General features: G+C 44.6%; 1 protein-coding gene across 7 annotated transcripts in view; it reads right to left on the bottom strand.

The window, feature by feature from the left end:
• Window positions 1–22060, bottom strand: part of ITGB4 (integrin subunit beta 4) — a 74339-nt gene that overhangs the window by 10015 nt on the left and 42264 nt on the right. For 6 of the 7 annotated variants that reach the window (XM_082203182.1, XM_082203181.1, XM_082203184.1 and 3 more), the window contains exons 15-33: window positions 20007–20105; window positions 18648–18780; window positions 16963–17085; window positions 15979–16085; window positions 15422–15455; window positions 13974–14159; window positions 13222–13325; window positions 12926–12984; window positions 12604–12627; window positions 11984–12132; window positions 11426–11605; window positions 10742–10890; window positions 10375–10579; window positions 7134–7294; window positions 6561–6741; window positions 4577–4714; window positions 3711–3893; window positions 3037–3168; window positions 68–289 (exon numbers count right to left, since the gene is read on the bottom strand). In XM_082203182.1, coding sequence (XP_082059308.1) covers window positions 68–289; window positions 3037–3168; window positions 3711–3893; window positions 4577–4714; window positions 6561–6741; window positions 7134–7294; window positions 10375–10579; window positions 10742–10890; window positions 11426–11605; window positions 11984–12132; window positions 12604–12627; window positions 12926–12984; window positions 13222–13325; window positions 13974–14159; window positions 15422–15455; window positions 15979–16085; window positions 16963–17085; window positions 18648–18780; window positions 20007–20105 — 2569 coding nt within the window. The remainder of the gene's footprint in view (window positions 1–67; window positions 290–3036; window positions 3169–3710; window positions 3894–4576; window positions 4715–6560; window positions 6742–7133; window positions 7295–10374; window positions 10580–10741; window positions 10891–11425; window positions 11606–11983; window positions 12133–12603; window positions 12628–12925; window positions 12985–13221; window positions 13326–13973; window positions 14160–15421; window positions 15456–15978; window positions 16086–16962; window positions 17086–18647; window positions 18781–20006; window positions 20106–22060) is intronic. The other variant, XM_082203186.1, reaches the window with a different exon arrangement.

Below are 22060 nucleotides of genomic sequence, written 5' to 3'. Positions count from 1 at the left end.
GGCCCTTGGGAGGAGGACGAGACACAACAGTTACTGGGAGGGAGGGAAGAAGGCAGTCGTCCTTCACCTGGTTGGGGCTGGGGAGTCCCACTCCTTGGTAGACTGCGGCTGGCTGCATCACTGTCCACCAGCTCAGAGGGGGTGCTATCCTCATGGAGGAGACCCTCTGTGTCCGAGGAAAAGCAGCTGCTGTCCGAGTAACGAGGGATCAATTCTGCTGGGAGCCTCCAGGCGACGCGTCGAAGGTCCAGCTCCTCCCCTAGCAGCTGCACATATTTCCACCGAGAGCCTTTTGGAACAAGTCAAGCACTTGCGTTGGCATAATCAGAAGGGCGCAATAAAAGCAGGCAGCCCGCCACCTGCAAGCTACCCGCTGCAGCCCTTCGTTATTCACCTAGTCCTAGCACTGACTTACGGGGACAGCACAGAGCTCATCAACAGCAGCATTTGCCTCGCCAGGCAGGTAAGTGGCCTGCCTCACTCATGCACTGTGCCAACTGAACTAGTGCTCAGCATATGGAGGTTAAGTTTCTTAGTGAAATCCGCAAGCCCCACTCTCCCAAGTTTAGTCAAATTATGTTGCTCACCGGCGCGCGCGCGCACACACACACTCTTTCAAAACAGTAGCTAAGGGGGCAGTCACACAAAAGATAAAAGGGGTGGCCTCCCTCTGCTTCCTCCCCTTTCATTCCAGACCGCTTACCCCTCTTGGTGTGGCAGCGTTGAAGGACAGCAGAAACTTCACTGGGGCCCCAACAAGGGAACTGGAACAGCGATGCCCTTCCTTATAAGTGGTGGGGGTTTAAGTCCCCTTCTCCTATCAGGAACTGGATCCTAGCCTGCACCCAGCTTTGGCTAATGGGGAGCCAGATTGGGGACTTGGGCTGCGCCAGGGGCGGAGCCGACAGAGCAGGTAGGCTTCCCTCGGATCTGCCCCCTGCCCATTTAAGCAGCCCGCACGTGGGGCACTACCTGTTTGTACAGAACGCCAATATCCTATGCATGTTTCCTTTTTATAAAGCAAGTCCCACTGAGTTCAGTACCACAGCCTTTGGAAATCCATCCCCAAACCAACAGTAAAAAAAGCCTTGACTACAGGAGCAGGAACAACCTCCTTACAGAACACAGCATGCGCCACCTGTGTTTGCAATGAATGTTAGAAACTTATCCAGTGTTTCCTGATACTTGGTATTAATTGTATATGCTACAGCTTACTGGAAACTGTTTTAATATGACTATCTTAACAATGTTCTTTCAGCTGTTGTTATGTTTTACGGTTGTACACTGGCTTCGGACAATTTATATATAAAGCAGTATAAAAATGTTTTAAAATAAATAAATGCAATTTTAAATAGATGGCATCTGAGCATGTGAAGCACTGCATAGCTACAGCCACCTCTCCCCACCCTCTACTTGTCTAGAATTAAGGGACAAGGCTTCAAGACCAGAAAGTTAGATCCAGAACCTTTCTTTGTTAGAATCAACCATCTAGCCAAGTACATAAGGCTTTCAAGACTCCAAAAGTAGCTGTCACTTCTGTTTTTATTTATATAGCCTAATCTTTGCAGAAAAAAGCAAGTATTTTGCAGTTATGATGGGCAATATTGGTGGGTTTTTCACTGTAACATCCTCAGCTTCTGAAAGTATTGTTTACTAAGGAAAAGGAAATGATAACGCAGCAAAGTCAAAGGTGAATGGCTTCAGAGAAGTAACTGCAGCTGGTGTCAACAAGAAGCTTTGGCCAATTTAAAGAGCAGCAGGAATAGAAGCCTTGAACCAGAGATCCACATACACTCAAATTTGTGTGCATGTCCTTCATTGCAGTGAAATGAAAGGCAAAGCTGTTCCAATAGAGTTGCTGTGATTGCCCTCGGTTTTAAGAAAGCTTCCTTAAAATTCAGATTATAACTAACAGGTTATAGCTCTCTGGTTCATTATATATTATTGAATACAGTTACCATTCATAACAACAAAAGAAGATCCCTGCTGGATCTGACCAAAGGCCTATCTAGTCCTGCATCCCATCTCACACAGTAGCCAACCAGATGCCTACATAAGCCTTCATACAAAACATAAGTACAGAATCGCCCTGCCGGCACCCACCCTGCAGTGACTGATATTCAGATGCTTGCTGCCTCTAATTCCTGGCGATAATACAGTAGTTCTGGGCATCACATGCTATGCACATAGTCCAACACAAACTTAGATGCATATGTCAGCCCATTAATTCAATGGACTTAAGTGTGTCAGATTCTTTGATGGCCTATAGCCTGCCAGCTGTTCTCCACCTGGACAGAAGCAACTTTAAATATTCTCCTCTCGCTATAACATTTTCTCATACATTTGCTAGGAACAACAGTGCTAAAGGTGGGGAAGGGGTGGAATTTTTATACGTAAATGTGAATTGCAGCTGAAACATTGCATATATTTCTTTATGGAGTTTGGAAGACAGACTCTGTTAACCAGTGCCCCATATTTCAGGTCAGAAAGGTAGATAGTAGCTCTCCCACAGGACCTGTTTTTTGTCCCTCCTTGTGAGCCTTGAGCCTCACATTGAGCCTTCTGAGTTTATTGCACAGAACGTGCTCCTCAGCAGAGGTGCGCTAACGGCACATCTTAATCAGTCTTGTTATTTGCTTGCAACACAGTCACATGGCCTAATACTTGATTGTCATAAAGTTCTGCGAGTGCATCTAGGCTCTGCACTTAACTAAGCCACATGGCAGCGGATGGTACTCATCACAGCATTCCCTTAAGTGCTACAGTCTACAGAAGCCGCTGCATTGCATTCACAGATGCCATGGGATGCACTTCAATACAAGTCCCTAGTGAATCCAAATGTGTTAGAAGCAGAAGATGTAAAGCACACCTTAAGTTTCCACAAGTAGGGGTTTCTCTGCCTTGAAATAAGAAAACCTATTTGACTTGTGGCTAGAAATTGCTTGGTAATATGTTTTTGGTTTTACATTCTCCAGAAATCTAAGGCTCCAAGAAACAAAACAAAACATTTTTGCAAACTTCAGCAATGCACTGTACCAGAATCATCTGAGACGCTGGGGTGTTTGCTACCAGCTGGTGAGCGCAGGACATCTGCGCTGTACATCAGGTAGCTATCATAGTCCTCTCCTCCTTCAGCATCAATTATTGGCACATCAGGGATGATGGGAACTGCAAGAAAACAGAAAGTATTCGTATACTTAGGGCTTTCTATACATTTTAAACTAACGTACCCCAAACACATTTTATTTTTAAAGTGACAGCAGCAAAAGCTTCAATCTAGTTCCTGTGATATTTCAGATTGAGTGACAGGGGATAGTTTCATTGTGGTAGAGGAGAGGGATGGATGGATAACAGCCAACTACGTAGCTCGTTGGTGTTCATTTAAAAAAGGGATGTGTGCACCAGCACTAGGGTTGCATGACAGGATAAGACAGCTGCTAATTAATGCACACACTTTAAAAAGTTCATAAATAGTTTGATACTCGTTACCAAATGTCATCACGATCAACAGTCAAAAGGTGTCCATGACACCTGTGCAACTACATTCTATGGGACATGCTCCCTCCAGGAACAAAATATATCATGCAACACACACACACCCAGTTGAAATGCAAATTCTATAGTGGACATATCAAGCATGCCGAATAAATGAGAATCATTCCAAGTGAAAAACAAGATCTGCACGGCACAAGCTTGGCTATATAACTCACTGGACATTGGGCGCTTGGGTTGTGTGGCCAAGTTAATAGTAGCTTCTCGTTCAGGACCCCATCCAGCTCCATTTTTGGCCTTCACTGTGTAGCGATAGGGCTGCGATTCCCTTAAGTTTTCAATCAGAACCATTCGCTTCTTGGCACCTTCCACCATGACTTTCTTTACGGGCCCAACGGGTCCTGTAAACAGAATGTATATGTAAATACCTTTCCCCATTCAATTGCTGTTTTTGCCTCGTTCCATATTGACCATCTTTGATTTATGCTAAAGACAGTATGCCTTTCCAATGATATCCCAGCCTTATGCAGACCCCATTGAAAGAGCGTTGTAATATTTTTGAGGGCAAAACTCAAAACAAAGGGAGATTTTAATGCCACAGAGTGCATGCAGGTGGCTTGAATTATTCAAGGTTTACTAGCATCCAGGAATCACAAGTGGGAAGACTGCTACTACTGCAGTCATGTCCTGCTTAGGAGCTTCTCATAGGCATCTAGTTAGCCACTTTGAGAACAGAATGCTGGACTAGATGGGGTCTTTGTTTTGATCCAGTAGTGCTCCTCCTATGAGCGTATCCCCACTTTGCTATGAAGCTCACTGGATGATTTTGGGCCAACCTCCCAGGGGTGTGTTGTGAGGATAAAATGGGGCTGGGGAGTAGATCTATGTTTTGCTTCTAATCACCATGATTTGAAGTTTGTCTGCAGCTCTACCACTGTGAGATTCGACAACGGCAGACTCCGTTGGCATTCTCTAAATGCACACAACTGAATAATTGCCCCAAAGATGCTGACTAGTTCAGTCCGGAATAACAGCTTGCAAGGTTGCAGCATGATAAGGGGTAGCAAACAGAATCCACGCTTACTGTTGACCTCGTTGACAAGTCCATAGCTGACTTCGTAGGCTGTGATAACTCCGTTAGTCTCGGCAGGCTCAGCCCAGCTCAGCTGTGTCACAGTGGAAGAGACTACATTGAAAGCCAAGCGCCCAGGCTCACTAGGAACTGTGAAGTTGAAAGAAAGGCAAGAACATGGGAGCAGTTGGATACACTTAATGCAGTTAATGGAATGTGAACAACAGCCCCAGCGGATGAGGCTGGTAACATCTCAAATTAAACTACGGACAGTTATTTTAAAACAAATCCCATAAAATCTATCACTTCCTAGGCAGTCTAGTCCACTGTTGAACCACTCTTACCATTCTCCTAGTGTTAACCCAGGGATCACCAACATGGTGTCTGTAGTCATCACTGTATCCAACAGTATCTCCTCTGGTGCCCATGAAAGGTCTTAGCAAATATGTCCTCATAAATCCACAGTGATCAAGAAACTGTGCTCTTCCTGCTTAGTTTGCACTGGCTTGGTCTCTCCTGCGTTGAACACGCCCCCTTGAACATGTCCACATTTCATTGGATGCCAGGATTGGACATCCACCCTCCCTTCTGTTCTCATCAGAGGGGAGGTACAAAGAGCTTCTCTCTATATGAGTGAGTGGCTGGTGTAGGTGCCTCTCTCCCACTGATGCGGGACTAAGAAGTGGCATGCCTGCACTATTTTGGGATCCTGTCCCCTTTTTTGTTCTTTTTGATGTGCCATGCCATACCTTCACAACAGACATTTTGTGACTGACAATCAGGGCACTTTCTCAAAATTCCACAAGCGAAAACGGTTGACAACCTCTGGTTTAGCCAAAATCTGTTTTCTTGTAATCTTCACCTATTCATTCTAGTCCTGCCCTCTAGAGCAACAAGCCTGCTTTATTTAACAGTATTTGATAGATTCACAGAATTGTAGAGTTGGAAGGGACCATGAGAGTCACCTAGTCCAACCCCCTGCAATGCAGAAATCTTTTGCCCAACATGGGGCTCAAACCCACAACCCTGAGATAAAGAGTCTCATGCTCTACAGACTGAGCTATCTCCAGGAGGCCATCTACCAGGGATGCTGCATCGTCATCCAGCCCTGTAGATTCTATACTGAGAGACAGCTCAGATTAGATGATTGCCAAGGTCCTTTTTCTATGCTTCTAGGGTAACATTGATCTAAAGCGCAGCAATGAGACTTTATATCACCAACAGTGCAATTCTATATATGTCTACTCAGAAGCAAGTTCCATTGAATTCAATGAGAGAAAGGTACATGTGCGCAGGATTGCAGTCTCAGTCTTTCTTACTGAACCTGTTTCTTAGTATTCATTCATCAATGTTGCCCTTAGCATCAGGGACCAGAGAGCTCAGAATGAAGTTGACACGCAGAATAACTTTGATATGTTGAATATTTCTCTTATTTTCATGCTTCCTTTCCTTATAAACACAGCATTTGTTGTGTAGTGTCTTGCCTAGACTGCCCAAGGCTCTATGGTCACATTCACATCATAGATTTAAAGCAGGGCTGTGTACACGTCATACATTTAAACAGTGCTTTTTCTCTGGAGGTACACAGGGGTACGCATACCCCTAAACATTTTGTGAATCTTTGTACTTTTGTCCATTTACTGTATTTATTTCCCCCCAATCTGAACTATAAAATGGTGATTTTCTTGAGTCAAAATGAGAGTACCCCCTAAACATTTTTTTTAGGAAAAAAGCACTGCATTTAAAGAATTCTGGTGGCTATAGTTCACCCCTCACAGAGCTAACATTCCCAGCACCCTTAACAAGCTACAGGTCCCAGGATGATTTAGGGGATGTTTCAAATGTGCTTTAGATGCATGGTGTGTATGCAGCCCAAATTTAAAGCACATTTAAAACACTTTGCCTCATCTGGCAAGCCGAAATGCTTGCCCCAACAGCACCTTAGTGCGATGTTGAATTCTTGCCTCCTTGTCTGCCATGGAATATGCCTACTTACGGTCCTCTAGTGTGCGGCAGTGGACCACTTCGGAGTAAAGCCCCTCGCCCATATCGTTGTAGGCACAGGACTGCATCTCATAATCACAATAGGGATACAGATTAGTCAACTCCGCTGATGGCACCTTCGAATCAAGCAAGCGAGCTTCTGACTCAGGGTCCCCTTGGATCCAGTACTTCACCTGGAGGCCAAAGAGAATCCCATTTGCTTTCAAAGTCTTGCTTACATCATCAAGAATAACAAACCACCATGTGATCAGTTAAGGAAAGTCCCCATTCTAAAACATGGCATCCACAGATCGCAATTCATGACTGTCCCCCATTTTAGAACATCCACATCTTCATAAACCTTGGGAGATATTGAATGACTCCAGAGTGCTATGCTTGATGTGATGTATCAGGAGAAGGAAAGCAGCAGCAGCAGAAGTCAATGCTGGGCTGACATGACATAGGAGGGCAGGACTACACAGACCTGCAGGGAAGCCACTCTAGGCCCTGAATTCAGTGCAAGTGTCAACCAAGATTGCACCCCCACATTCATAATAATTAGGTTTATTGCCTGGCAGGTCCATACCTTGTACCCTGCAGGTTTGCCAGGAGGTGGCAACCAGTTGAATCGGATCTTCCTAGAGGTTAGTGCCTGTGCATTTGGATTAAGGGGAGCTCCAAGTACGCCTCTGGGAGGCTGCGGTTGCTGGCCTAGGAGTTTCGCCGATGCTAAGCCATCCACAGCTTCTGCAGGAGAAAGAAAACAGAACGGCTTCGTTTGTCTCTTTAACCACGTCCCAAGAGAGAGGCATGTGGACTGAATGGTAAAGGCGCTTGATTGATTGCATCCCTTAAAAGTTGTGGATTCAAGTACCACAGGTGTGTGACTCTGTCAACTCATACCACCATGGCTGTCTCCAACTAACCCATCTAGTATATAAACTTGAACAGAACATTAGACAAAAATAGCTAGCTGGAATCAATCACCGGCTAACAGTGTCCTTGGGCTAATGTAGAATAAGTCTGGAAAAGTCAGTTGTGTGAGTGGAGTTCCACACATCTATATCTGGATCAAACTCATTGTTAACTATTTTCTGTGGTTTGTGAAATATTTACCACTTTGTTGCTGTTTGCTTTTCATAGAAACACTCTTGCCTATTAATAGTTGTGTACAGTACAGAGGAGATGAAGAGAGGAATTCAGTGTTGTGCTAAGGCACATGATCCCCCCCTCTCCCCACCCACAATGTTCTGGGGGTTCTTCTGATGCCCCCCCCGGCAATTTTGGGGTGGGGTGGAAGGAGGAGAGGGGGGAAAGCCACTCTAACAATAAACATATTAGGATGTACTTCTGAAATCACCTTAAGTGTATCCAAGTGGAAGTTATGCGATTTAAAAATACCTGTAGCCTTTCAGACTAAATTTAGCATTTTATTCTTATTTTACAAGGCAGCTGAGGTTGCTCCTTCAGAGTCTATCATGAGTGCAAATAAATGAAACTTTTTGCATGCAGACAACAATTTAGAGCCACATTCTGCTAAGTAGGCAAACTAGTGGAAGCCAGAGCAATGAGTCCTGTTAAGACTTTCTCTCCTTTCCTCCCTCTGCTCCTCCCCCCCATAACAACTCTGGGAGTTAGGAGACCCCTAGGACAGCAGCAGGTGGATAAAAGGGGAGATTGTTCCACTGGGCAAACTGAAGTGCTTGCAATCACAGAACGACTGGTAGAGAACAACATTTAATTCACCCCCTAATGTGGATTAGCACAACCGCAGCATTTTCAGAGCTTAATTGATTTCTGCAGGTAGATTGACGTTTACAAGTCTGCCTTTGTCCTTGTCTAAAAAGATTCTACCCTGTTTACAGCTATTAATTCTTAGAACATCACACAAGCCATTGTTTGCCTGGTCTGATGGGGAAGTTCCCCCAGTACAGATTGCACTAGGAAATCAGAGCTGAAATACTAACCCAAGGGGCAAAACTACCAAACTTCCTCATAGAACATTTCTCCTTAGGGGACTTGATGAGAAGAGTAGTGTAGAAGAAGTTAGAGAAGCAGTAGAATATTAGCAACCACCTAAAGACTAATTCATTCCTGCAAGCAAGCAGTGTTGAGTCTCTGACCAAACACACCTGGTTACTGGACTTCACTGCCTTGTTGCACATGCATCATGCACAACTAGAACATTCAAAATATATCATTGGCCACCCATGGTAAGGCATACCCCACTGAAGTGTACAGCAACACAGTAGAGGGGAGACTTGAGCCCAGGACTCCAGTGCTGTCTGTTTACTGGACTAGATTGAAAGTCCTTAAATGAATCATGGTGCCAGACTTTACCCAGCAGTATATTATATCTATTCGAAAAAAGATTGGTTAATGAAGAAATTACATATCTTTCTACTCACGAGTGTTGAACTAATTGGCTGATGAAGAATTCAACAAAACAGTAGTTGTTATCTGGAAACACTGTTCAGCAGAGTTCAGAGTTGGACATCAGAATCGGATCAGATCGGACATCAGGTCCTCTGGCTGGGGCGGGACGATATGGGATCGAGGGGGCAACTCCCATCTCTTGCGGGGGTGCAATTAGTGCCAGCACCGGCCGTTAAGAGTTTGGGTGTAATCTTTGATACCTCCCTCTCTATGGAGGCGCAGATTACAGCTATAACAAAGGCGGCATTTTTTCATCTCCGCCAAGCTAAGCAGTTGGCCCCTTATCTCTCTCGTCCTGACCTAGCCACTGTGATCCATGCGACGGTCACCTCCAGACTGGATTATTGTAACTCGCTCTACGTGGGGCTGCCCTTGAGACTGACCCAGAAACTCCAGCGGGTGCAGAATGCCGCGGTGAGACTCCTTATGGGGTCTTCGCTGCGAGAGCACATTCATCCGGTATTATACCAGCTGCACTGGCTCCCGGTGGAGTACAGGATCAGGTTTAAGGTGCTGGTTTTAACCTTTAAAGCCCTATACGGCCTAGGACCCTCGTACCTACGGGACCGCCTCTCCTGGTATGCCCCACAGAGAAACCTACGGTCTGCAAATAATAACATCCTCAAGGTCCCAGGCCTCAGAGAGGTTAGGCTGGCCTCAACTAGAGCCAGGGCCTTCTCGGCTGCGGCTCCAAACTGGTGGAATGCTCTGTCACAAGAGACTAGGGCCCTGCGGGACCTGACATCTTTCCGCAGGGCCTGCAAGACAGAGTTGTTCCGCCAGGCCTTTGGTCAGGGCGCAGCCTGACTCCCTCCTCTGGCAACCTGCACAGAATTTGCTTAATTGGTTGCCTTCAATTTGATTTAATTAATTTTTATAATGAAATATTTTTAGATTTTGTCTGGGCTGGGGAGGGCGGGATATAAATAAAATTTATTATTATTATTATTATTATTATTATTATTATTATTATTATTATTATTATTATTATTATTTGCTTCACAGCTTGCTCTCCACTGGGTAAAGTCTGGCACCAGGATTCATTTAAGGACTTTCAGAGACTTTCAGAGACTTCAGTTTGCTAGTTTTGAAGTTTTGAATCAGTCCATGAAGTTTTTCACATTGTAATTGTTTCTGGCCATTGTATTGCTTTTGATATTGGTGACTCATATTTTGCAACACAGGGGTTTGTTTGTTTACTCACTGGACTACACTGGCAGCTCAGATATGGGAATCTAGATTTGGTATCTCTTATGCACCAGCTTTTTTGCTGAAGTCTCGGCAGTTATGTTTGTCTGACAGGTTCAAGCTTTTATACAAAACAGAACAACAAATTGGCAGATAAACAGAAATCAAAAAGGTGCTTGCCCTCAGAAATTGATGAAGCTCACCTGGATCGGCAATTGTCACAATGGTTTGAGGGTATTTGCCAACCTTTGCACCGAACCTGGGGTTGATGAGATCCACCGCAAACTGTTTCAACTGCTGATTGCGAAGAAGGGAGTCTATCTCCGTCAGCTCCAGCAATTTCACCTGCACCTCTTTCCGCTTTTCCCCAGGCTGGAAGACTATATCACCCTCCGCAAAAACATAATCCTTGGGAAGAGAGAGAAAGAGTTCGCTGAACAGTGTACTGATGCAACACAAATATTTTCTACATCTCTAGGATCATATAATGGCTGCACAACTGTCAAAGGGTCTTCCTATAACCATGGCTATCAAGGCTCTCCCCCTATTAGTCAGCTCTATTGTGCTTACTTTGCCTTCCTGGGCAGTGAGATCCCGTGTCCTATATGTTATCTGAGACTTCCCGTTGTCCAGTATGTCACGAAGTACAGGGATCTTAGCCACCTGGTCGAAGCGGCTGTATGAATAAGCTGGCTCCTGGAAGCGAATGATGCTGTTTGCTAAAGGGATACAGAGACAGTGGTAATGGTGATATTGTGTCTACTAAGTGCCACAACTCATAGAACAAAACTCACACTTCAATATTACCCTAACTTGTTTTCTAACATTCGGTGGCTAACTAGTTCCAATACAACAATTAATCACCCAAGGATACTCTGTAGAACTGAGAAAGGTAGTCAGAGCACTGCCATGATATAGATCTAAAATTCAATCCACAAAAGGTCACCAAGTTCATCTGCAGGACATAGAAAGTGATGTGTATCTCTACATATGGCTGTACAAGAGGTATGGAGAACCTGTGCCTCCCCCAGATGTTGTTGCTGGTCTATAGTTCCTATCAGTCCCAGACAACATAACCAATGGTTAGAGATGATGGGAGTTGTAGTCTAGAAACATCTGGAGGGTGAGAAGTTAGCCTACTGCTGCTTTACAGGAATCCTGTCGGAGTTTTCAGACTGCCCAGAGACCTTCTCTGAGAATGTTGCCTGAGTTGAATGTGGCATCATTACCTGATTGGCCTACAGACACATTTACCTTGCTCTTTAATAATGGTGATGTTGACAAGCCGGCGCCCAATTTCTGCAGTTCCCACAGGGACATCAGTGGCCTCCACTTGCAGCTGCTTTTCATCATCATCTTCTTCCCTGATGAAGAGGGGAACCCGGACATCCACCTGCTCCACTCCTTCCTGAAACTCTACCATGCCGTGAGCATCTTGGGTAGGGATGGAAGCACAAAAAAGCACATTTAGAGGGGAAGGAGTTATTTAGAAAAACATGCAACTCTTGGCTTTTATTGGAGGCCTAGCCATCAGCTGGTTGTAAACCTGTGTCTAGGCGGCATTAGTTCCGACTGCAGGTGGAATCCCACCTTGTTGACTGCTCCTCAATAAAAATAAACAAATCCCTTCACCATATGTCAGTGAGAAGGCTACAGTAGAATCTTCTGGTTTTCTATGCGGAGGGAATGTTTTGTACAGAAGAGCTTAACATTTTATGAGCCCCCACCTGCTGTATGACATGATAAAGTCCAGACAGAGGTTTACAACCTTGGTGAGAACTAGGACAAAATGTAGCATTCATCATCACCTACCTTGGTCAGAGATTACAGTGTAGTAACCAGGGGACACTTTCAGATCGTTGAAAGCCTCTTGTGCAACATGCTTCTCTGTTACTTTCACAATCTCATTCTTGGCTGAGCGGGGAGCAGGGAGCACTGTGTCCACGATTGTGTGGTCCTGTCTGAAGAAGGCAGGGGGGATGGGGGGGAGAGGAAGATCAGGATCTATTTACCTAGGCTATTGGCAATATAAAGTCACTGCTCACATACTCTTATACACAATGATTTTCAGCCACTGATCTGGAACAAGTGCCAGTGTGAAGACTCTTTCCACAGCAATGGGGCCAGATGAAAGCTAATTCACACCACTCAAATAGGGAGTGCTTGCAGCATATCCATAGAATAAACATTACTACCACACTGAAGGGGTAACACAGGTCACAGTTCCCTGGTGTATGTGAATCCACTTCCTCTGCTACAGTGTTCAGCACAGGGAAACACGGTAGTGCAGAGAGCAACCATGCTAATGATACAGTTGTAAGAAGACATCACAGTTTCTGAGTGGTGGGTGAAAACTCTCACAGAATAAGCACAGCAATGGAAAGTATCCAAACGTCTACACCTAGATGGAAACCAAGAAATGAATTCCTTACCTTTTCCCAGCATTTGGCTGCAGCCTGGAGAGTAAACAGACAATATTCATAATTTTAATTACAATCCAAGGAGAAATACATAGATTTTTTGGTTTGGCCTTTCAAGCTTCATACACACTCTGACCTGGGGAAAGCTGTTGGGACAAGAGTTCTAATCCTACTACTTTATATTCTCTATATTCTTCCAAGGATGCCCCCCTACACTTAATCACACCAGACATTCAGCCATGTTTTACCCATTCTCATCTTTAAAAGGTGCACCCACTGGAAGAGATCTCACTGCTTCTCTACATGCCAGTTGCCCCCTCCCAAAGTAACTCACCTGAATTTTGTCTGCTGAAATTTGTGGGCACCAGGGATAATTCTGTAAACCTCATTGAGCTGTGAAGAGCAAGAGAGAGTGTCACTAACTCAGATTTCCTGGTGTTCAGCCCAATGTCCAGATTAAGGTGTTTAGTTAATTCCACTTGATTTCCTTATGATGAGCAGACAACAACCATATGCTGTCTCTTAACTCAAATCCAAGAAAAGGAAGCTTGCATTGGCTTGATTGTATTCCCCCTGCCCACCCATTCCTCAGTAGCAAACCCAGTAGGCAGAATTATTCCTGCTCCTTACATTCTCCTCCACATCCTTTTGCAGTTGCTCATGCTCACGGCTATCTGGTTTTGCAAGGTTTTGGGTGAAGAGCCGGGCCAGTCTCAGAGACACTCCATATGGAACTGGATTCAAGGAAACAAATCAATCAGCAAGAAACGCTACCAGCAAATAGCATGCATGTGGATACATGAGATGTAGCAATGGGAGTGGGTGGGCAGAAGCAGTAGAGCCATTTTATTATCATTAGTTTAATTTTGAAATCAAAGGCTAGAATCTGATTTAGGACATGTCTGTCAAACACACATAATCTGATTTAATAGTGATCCTGTTTCCTTCCCATCAGTCAACTGTAGTTGCATGAGAGACCTAGGGATCTCTAACAGATAAATTATCAGCACAGTTGCTCATGATGATACTGTTCTCTTGTATGGCTGTATCATCTTAAAAAGAAAGCCAGGGGTGAAGGAATGCCCCTTGTTTGAAGAAGCTCCAGTGTCAAATCCCTTTTCAAGTGGAAAGCCAGCAGGGATGAAGGTTTCAAGCCCTCAGGGATAAGGTTTCAAGCTACACAGACAACTTAACTAACTGGAGAGAGATTATGACATGGGGAAGTGTTCTAAGAAGTAATTTCCCACATGCATTCATGTGAGAGGAATGTGCATGTTCGAATCAGCTTAGGATCAGATTCTGAAAGGACAGAGGGACCACTTTTCCCCCACCATCTTTGGCTCCAGTTAGCCCCTTCTCCACCTTGCAAAAGGGGCACTTACTCAGGTCCTTGGGATTGAGAGCTAAGGAAGAGAAGCCTTCCTTATGCACATTGTTGTTGATCTTCCAGTGAACTGTGTCTCTGCCTTTCAGGTTGCCGCTGCGAACCATGGGAGTGTCTAGGTGGTCCGAGGTCATGAGGCTTTTTCTGAGCAGGTAGTGGTCCTCCTTGAAACCAACAGTGCGGCCTTTGGAGAAAGAAGAGGAGTTAGAACATAGAAATAGCAACTGCCCTGTTCAAGCTTTACATCTTTCCCATAGACAAGAGTAAGCAGAATAAGAGGACCTCACTTCAAAGGCAGAAACAACCTGTTACCTACCTAGCAAGGATTCCCCAGGATTTTTTTCTAGATGAGAGCCACTTCTAGTTGGGTAAATGGAATTCAGGTTGCTGGCAGCAGGCTGTATTATTGTATACTGCTGCCAAACACCTGCCCTCTTTTGACCTGTGGGTCTCTATGCTCACATAACAATGGTACTTGTTTCCATGCCTTTCGTTTGATTCACATGTTACATTTTTAGCATGTACCCATATTATATATGCCAGAAACTAAACATTTGGTGTACTGAGATACTTTTTTAAACACACACACTCTGCATATGTATGTATGTATGTATTTATTTATTTATTCCACCCTTCATCTGTAGATCTCAGGGTGACAACATGGGTACATGGTAAAGAGCACTCCTGACTGACCATGGTTCCCTACAGTATATACTCTCAAATGGGAATATTTTCCTGATACAAATGTCAGTCATGTCTGGCTGCTTGGTTTCCAGGGAATGAATGCAGAGCCCATCCTACCCATCCCTGTGCCCATCATGCAACATGACTGAGAGTAAGAAAAGTCTAAGAGATTAGTGTGGCACAAGCCCCCCAAATACAAGCTAATAAATTTGCACACAAATGGCTTAAACTGAGGTTACTGTTGATGTAGTTTCTTGTGTGACAGATGCTTCTCTGCCATGTTCCAGGACACTGTAATCCATGGCTGTCAATGTTTCCCTTTTTTTAAGGGAAATTCCCTTATTCCGAATAGGATTCCTCACAAGAAAAGGGAAAAGTTGACAGCTATGCTGCAATCAGAGTTCCAGTAGTAGTCATGGCTCTGTTCTGCCTAACAAGACAGGCTTCAGAATTTTGCCTCAGGCCTTATCTTTTACAATCTAGGGAATCACACAATTCAATGCCATGTGTGTGCTTTGATGATGTGAGGCTTCAGATAGTGATACTTCACATCTCCAAAACCAAAGGGCATCTGGTAACGGGCTTAGAAAATCCTTGCTTGCCTTAAGACCACAGACAGCAGTTGCCTAGCAGTGTTCAGGGGCAGATAAAACAAGTGGCTAACTCAGCTGCCAACCTCACAGTATCTAGGCCTTCCTCTCCCCATCCCTATGCAATGTGTCACCCACCCCAAAGACCACATATAAATTCAAAAGAAGGTACCTCGTGCACAACAGGGTAGCAGAGCCAGGCAACCCTAAGTGGAGAAAAAAAGCACAGCAATAGTTAGGAGAGGGAATTCTTTTGAACGTGACGATGAAAAACAAAACTATGGGTAGGAGGACAAACATCTTCCCTTGGGGTAGTTGAGACCAAAAGATCCACTCATCAGGGATGGGGCTTGCTACACAGCAACATTCAAGCCTGCCTAGTCTGATTTTCAGCCTAGGTGCCACTTAGAGCTATCCAGGCTGCTCCCTACCTAGTTGTCCTTTGACCCTCAGCTTTTCTTGTTCTACCTGAACTTCCCCTCTGTTCTGACACTGCCTTGCTGGAACCTGACTGTTGCTTGACCTGCCTTCATTTCCTGCGTCTTGAACTGTATCTGCATTGGTGTCTCTAGACTCTTGCCTGGCACATGCCTTCACTTCCCCAGAACTCTACATTAGGCAAGTTCTCTCTCATTCGCCACCCTTGGCTAGATAGATCACACCCATGCCACCAATTACTCCACCTGAAGTTCCCCTTTCTCGTTGCAGGGTGGAAGTCTTGGCTCTTACCTTGCAACAAGCACAGAACTTCCAGCACAGCAGAAGAAGCAGCCCCAGGAGGAGCATCAGCAAAATGACTAACGGGATAAGCCAAAGGAAGCTTCCTGATGGGCACTCTGTAACAACAGGAAAACCTTCATGGTTAGGCAGGGGTAGCTGGGAAGCTAACAGAATTTGGGCACAGCAGGGAAAACAGAGGAAGAACAGAGGACGCTGCCTTATACCGAGTGACACCATTGGCCAATCTAGCTCAGTACTGCCTACCCAGAGGCTCTCTCCCAACCCTACCTGGTGGTGCCAGGGATTTGCCTTCGGACCTTCTGCATGCAAAGCAGATACTATACCACCCAATTACGGCCCTTCCTTATGGCAGGGCTGGCCTAAGAAATTTTCTGCCTGAGGCAGAGGATAAGGTTGTCCCCCAGCCACTCTTGATTCCACTTACAGAATCCAATTAGACTGGCAAATGAATCTTACTTCAACCACAAAGAAGAGGCAACGTCCTCCATCGTGCTTGAAGGCAGAAAGCTGTGTCCTCCAGAATCTCACTGCCTCTTTCCAGTATCTGCCACCTAATTTTACCTATGGAAAGGGCTGTCTCTGCAGGTGAGGGGGCAAGATGATGGGAAGGCTCTAAGCTCTGTGACTGAGCTCCTACTTCCCATGCAGAAGTTCACAGGATCTGGGATCTTCAGGAAGAGCCAGGAAAGACTTCTGTCTGACACCCCAGAGACCCACTGCCAGTCAAGTTAGATGGACCAAATGTCTAAGATAGCTTTCTAAGGGGCAGAAGATCCTGTTATGATCAGAAATCAGTTTCACAGATTTGACTTTGTCTAGAAATCTGCATAATGGAGTTAGTTAAGCCTTCATTATTAAAACATGCCTCAGAATATCTCAGACTATGCAGGTGTACAACTCTGACTACGAATCTGGAAAGAGAGAAAAGAGCTGCCTCAGTCTTGCATCTCTATCTAGAACATCATTACTTACCTTTCTTCCTTTGCACAATAATGGTGCCATTAAGCTCTGGGTTGGAATCCTCTTCCATGCGGTAGTGGTACCTGCAGTCATCCTCTTCATCTTGGTATGAACAAATTGTATTTAGATCTTCCTCTGCAGAGACAAAGAAAATTTATAAAATGCTACATCTTCAACATTCCTGAGATTGTCTTTATTGCCACCAACACAGAAGCAAAGTTCTGAAGACTTTGCGAGCCACATCAGGCAGGGCTTCATTGAACTCTTACACCAGTCTTTGGGGCAGTGAGAAACAGCAGGCTGAGGTTCCACTGTCCAGAAGGCAGTAGCTTAGTCAGAAATGTGATACAGTGCACACTGTCTTTAACAAGGCAACCATTCTCTATGGTTAAGGTTTGCCTGTTCATGCTATTGGTGAACTGTATGAACTGAAGACACACACTTGGAACCAAGACACACACCATCTTAATATGGTGAACGTGTGTACACCCCGATGTGCAACTGTGTACACATTTATCCTTTAAAAATAGGTGGAGGAAGCATAATGTGTATTATTCATACATAGGTAGTAAATGCAAGCATGTTCACCATGCTTAGAAGTGAGTGCAAGATGGGGTAGGAGGAGGCCCAACTAGTGTGTGGTGTTGCATGGCCCTGTGCTCATTCCATGATTACTCTACTACATTTGCAACGAAATGGCCCACAGTTGCTTCTGCAAGAGTCAGCAATACACAAGCTGGGGAACACTGATCAATATGTCTCCTGAAATAAGTAGCAGGTTCAGTTGATAAGGAAGCTCTGTTCAGGACAGCTGATGTGCGATGGTCATTATATTAAACCATCATGCAATTCCCCTGTGATGAATACAACACAGCTCTAAGGCTACAGTTTCATACCCTGTAGAAATTTCACGGATGGTAATATGGGGGAAATGCCCCTGTTTGTCTCATACCAAAGACCACTTCCCAAGCTCTCAGCCTCAGCTGTAATGCCATAGCCTTTAGTCTGTCTATTTTGCACCGTATTAATTTGCTCTGCAATAGCCTGCCTTCTGCTGCTTTAAAAGACATAATGACATCTGCTTTTTGGTTAAGAAAATGATATATTCAAAAAATATAATTGCATGATAATATGTTTTAATGATTCAAAATATACTTGCAGTGTGTGAAGTAGCAGGCTGTCCATTGCCTGGTGTTTCAGTGTTCGTGCACATGCATCTAAATGTACATGCATATGAGATGCACATACACACACAGGAAATTTTACTTCTAAAGATTCTGGTGCAGGGGAGCTGAACCCCTGAAGTATGTCAACTTTAGCCATTTACACCAACAACATTTAAAAATATATATCCCCCAAAGGCCAAAATAGGGACCGTGGTTTTGCCTGAGAAGGTAACCAAAAACAGTGAAAGTCTTTGGGACTGTTGGAACGTATGCCTCTAATGTTCGCTACCTCTTACACTGAACACAATTTTGTTTCCACCAATGCACTGTAATAGGAGGACTGCTATCTGTGCCAGTGATAGGGAATCTGTGGCCCTCCAGTTGTTGCTGGACTCCAGCTCCCATCAACCCCAGCCAGCAAACCTTATGGCTAGGAAGGATGGGAGTTGGAGTCCAGGAACATATGGATAGCCACAAGTTGACCACTCATGCTCTTTGGCCTACAGCTGAACATCAAGGAAATCATGGTACCTTGTTCTAGTTCATCCACTACTCGGATCTTGTAACGGCAGTTTTCACATTTCTTTCCCTTCTTCTCTCCAGTCCCCCAAGCCTGGCACTGAACACAGGTTCGGACATCTTCTCCACACACATGTCGGTATCCCTGTTCACCAGAGAAAGGACATCAGTCTACAGAAGTATTGAAGAGACAGAGTGAAAGACCAGCAGAGGTGGAACATTTGACTTTTGGAAGAGTGTTTGAAAGCAATACATACATTTATCTCATCGGAGAACAGGAAGGAGAGAAGGAACAAGTTGTTGCGTGTAATACATAAGACATATAGGGCTAGGTTAATCACTGTGCTGTGAGTTGCAGAGAACTCTCTTGTGAAAGAAGCTGTTACTGTGGCAAATAAATAATTGAGAAATTCCCTGTTGCAATCCCGATGGAAGAAGAATGGATGCAAAAAATAATGGAATACGCAGAAATGGCAAAACTTACCAGAAAAATAAGAAATCAAGATAACAAACTTTTTTTATAAAAGAATGGAAATGGCTTATTGAAAATTTACAAATAAACTGTAAACAGATAAGAACATTGGTAGGATTGTTGTAATAACCTGCAGTTTTATAAGAGTACAGTCGTACCTTGAAAGCCGAACGGAATCCGTTCTGGAAATCTGTTCAACTTCCAAGGTGCGGCTTCTGATTGGTCGCAGGAGCTTCCTGCAGCCAATTGGAAGCCGTGGAAGCCCCACTGGACATTCGGCTTCCAAAAGAACATTCGCAAACCGCAACACTCACTTCCGGGGTTGCGGTGTTCGGGAGGCAAAATGTTTGACTGCTAAGGTGTTCATCAGCTAAGATATGACTGTATATATTTAAAGTAAATGAATAAATGATTAAGTTCAGTTAATTTGGAATATGAGGAAAATAATTTTTAAAAAACGCAGAAAGAGGGGGAAGGAAGTTGAGTTTCAAAATGTTAAAATGATTGTAAAATTATTAAATGTATAAAATTGAAAATCATAAATAAAAAGTAGAAAAAAGAGAGAAATTCACTGTTGTAGATAGAGTGTGTCCATCTTTTGCTTGGTCTGGCTTGTAATGGAGACATCATAAGTAAGGGCTGCCAGGGAAGTTCATATTAACAGGGGAAAGTGGGAGCAAGGGAGTGTCCATGTGTGGCTACATTTGCAGTGATCTCTATTTGTCAAATATGCATGAGAGGCATAAGGAAGAGTAAATGTGGTTTTAAAGAGTTTTAAAAGCACAAAGAATAATCTTTCAATTATAGCATAAGAATCAACCCAAAGTCCTAGTCATCGGCTATATAACACTCTAAGCATGCTAACCCCCTAAAGTCACTGGCTTCATCTAAGAGCTTACCAGGGCATAACTGGTTTCGCAGGTGGGTTCAATGTAGAGGGCGGGGTTACTACAGATGCATCGGCCGCATTCACATCTCCCGCGCCCATTACAAAGAATCTGCAAGAGACAAGGGCAAGTACTGAAAGTTCATTTTCAGGTGATACATCATCTTCCATTCTGAAATGGCAAAACCTTACCCAAATTCAGTTGAGGATATTTTTTTTCCCCCACAGCCAAGAGGAAAGTTAAACATGGGGGAAAGAACCCTTTGGATAATCAGAGGGCTCTTTCCTTACATCTCTTAAGAGTTGGTAAGGATTTTTAAAAGCGTGCGAAGGGTCATAGGGTCTGTATCTTGGGAAGAAGGTGGACCTAAGCAAACAATTCATAATAGTTACATGGTGGCCTAGATTACTCAAGAGAGCAGATCAGAGTTTGGACTAAAATGCCTTCGTATTCCTCATGTGTGTAAAACAAACAGGTTACATATTCTGAACACTACCTCCAGTTTAACAACTGCTGCAAAAACTGACAAAATAAGCTAAAAACAGACTTCATACCCGTGCCTTACTTCTCCCTTATTAGTCGAGTTCCCACAGTTCTCAGAGCACAAAAGTAGAGTAGGAAATGGCCTTAGTGGGCAAATCAGCAGATGGAGGGTGGATGCAAAGAGGCAACTTAATGGTGCAATTTCATGCAGTTTTGCAGGGTAGATACAATTCCCTGGGAGTTTGGTGAACAAGCCACAGAAGGTGGCTGTTCTGTGAGTAAACTGGGTTATCGAAAAGTGAGCGAGTAAGGCATGCTCACCTCCCACCCGTGTCTGGACACTTGTGGCTAAACTTTTCCGCTGCCTCTTCTATACAGCATGTTGTTGTTGTTTAGTCGTTTAGTCGTGTCCGACTCTTCGTGACCCCATGGACCAGAGCACGCCAGGCACTTCTGTCCTCCACTGCCTCCCGCAGTTTGATCAAACTCATGCTAGTAGCTTCAAGAACACCATCCAACCATCTCATTCTCTGTCGTCCCCTTCTCCTTGTGCCCTCCATCTTTCCCAACATCAGGGTCTTTTCCAGGGAGTCCTCTCTTCTCATGAGGTGGCCAAAGTATTGGAGCCTCAGCTTCACGATCTGTCCTTCCAGTGAGCACTCAGGGCTGATTTCCTTCAGAATGGAGAGGTTTGATCTTCTTGCAGTCCATGGGACTCTCAAGAGTCTCCTCCAGCACCATAATTCAAAAGCATCAATTCTTCGGCGATCAGCCTTCTTTATGGTCCAGCTCTCACTTCCATACATCACTACTGGGAAAACCATGGCTTTTACTATACGGACCTTTGTTGGCAAGGTGATGTCTCTGCTTTTTAAGATGTTGTCTAGGTTTGCCATCGCCTTTCTCCCAAGGAGCAGGCGTCTTTTAATTTCGTGACTGCTGTCACCATCTGCACTGATCATGGAGCCCAAGAAAGTAAAATCTCTCACTGCCTCCATTTCTTCCCCATCTATTTGCCAGGAGGTGATGGGCCCAGTGGCCATGATCTTCGTTTTTTTGATGTTGAGCTTCAGACCATATTTTGTGCTCTCCTCTTTCACCCTCATTAAAAGGTTCTTTAATTCCTCTTCACTTTCTACCATCAAGGTTGTATACAGCATAATGCTAAGCAAAAAAACAAAACAAAACAGCACTTCACCCCGCAAAGGGTCGTAGCTCAGTGGTACAGCATCTGCTTTGCATGTAGAAAGTCCTAGGTCTGTGTTATGTATTGTTGTGTTATGTGGTTGCTCAAGAGCGAACAGGCAAGACCCCCACTGGTCTTTTCAAAGGCTTTATTATCAGTGCAAAAACATTCACAGTGCAGGCCGTCTCAATTCCCTGTCTTGCTCAGTCACCAGCTGAATCTGGGAGTGGGCGGTCCTTAAACCTCCCCCAGCAGTGTAGTCTCTTGACCCCCATCCTACGCCTCCCCTCTCTGCGCGTAAACCTACTGCGCAGAGAGGGCGTGGGCAAAGGGGGACCTGCCTCCCCCCCCACTTTGCTCCTGCTCGGTGCTGTGGCTCTCCCTTGCATCCTCCGAA

The sequence above is a fragment of the Podarcis vaucheri genome (genome assembly GCF_965113315.1).
Source record: "Podarcis vaucheri genome assembly, chromosome: 2".
Lineage (NCBI taxonomy): Eukaryota > Metazoa > Chordata > Lepidosauria > Squamata > Lacertidae > Podarcis > Podarcis vaucheri.
This window is presented reverse-complemented; position numbering and strand designations above follow the sequence as displayed.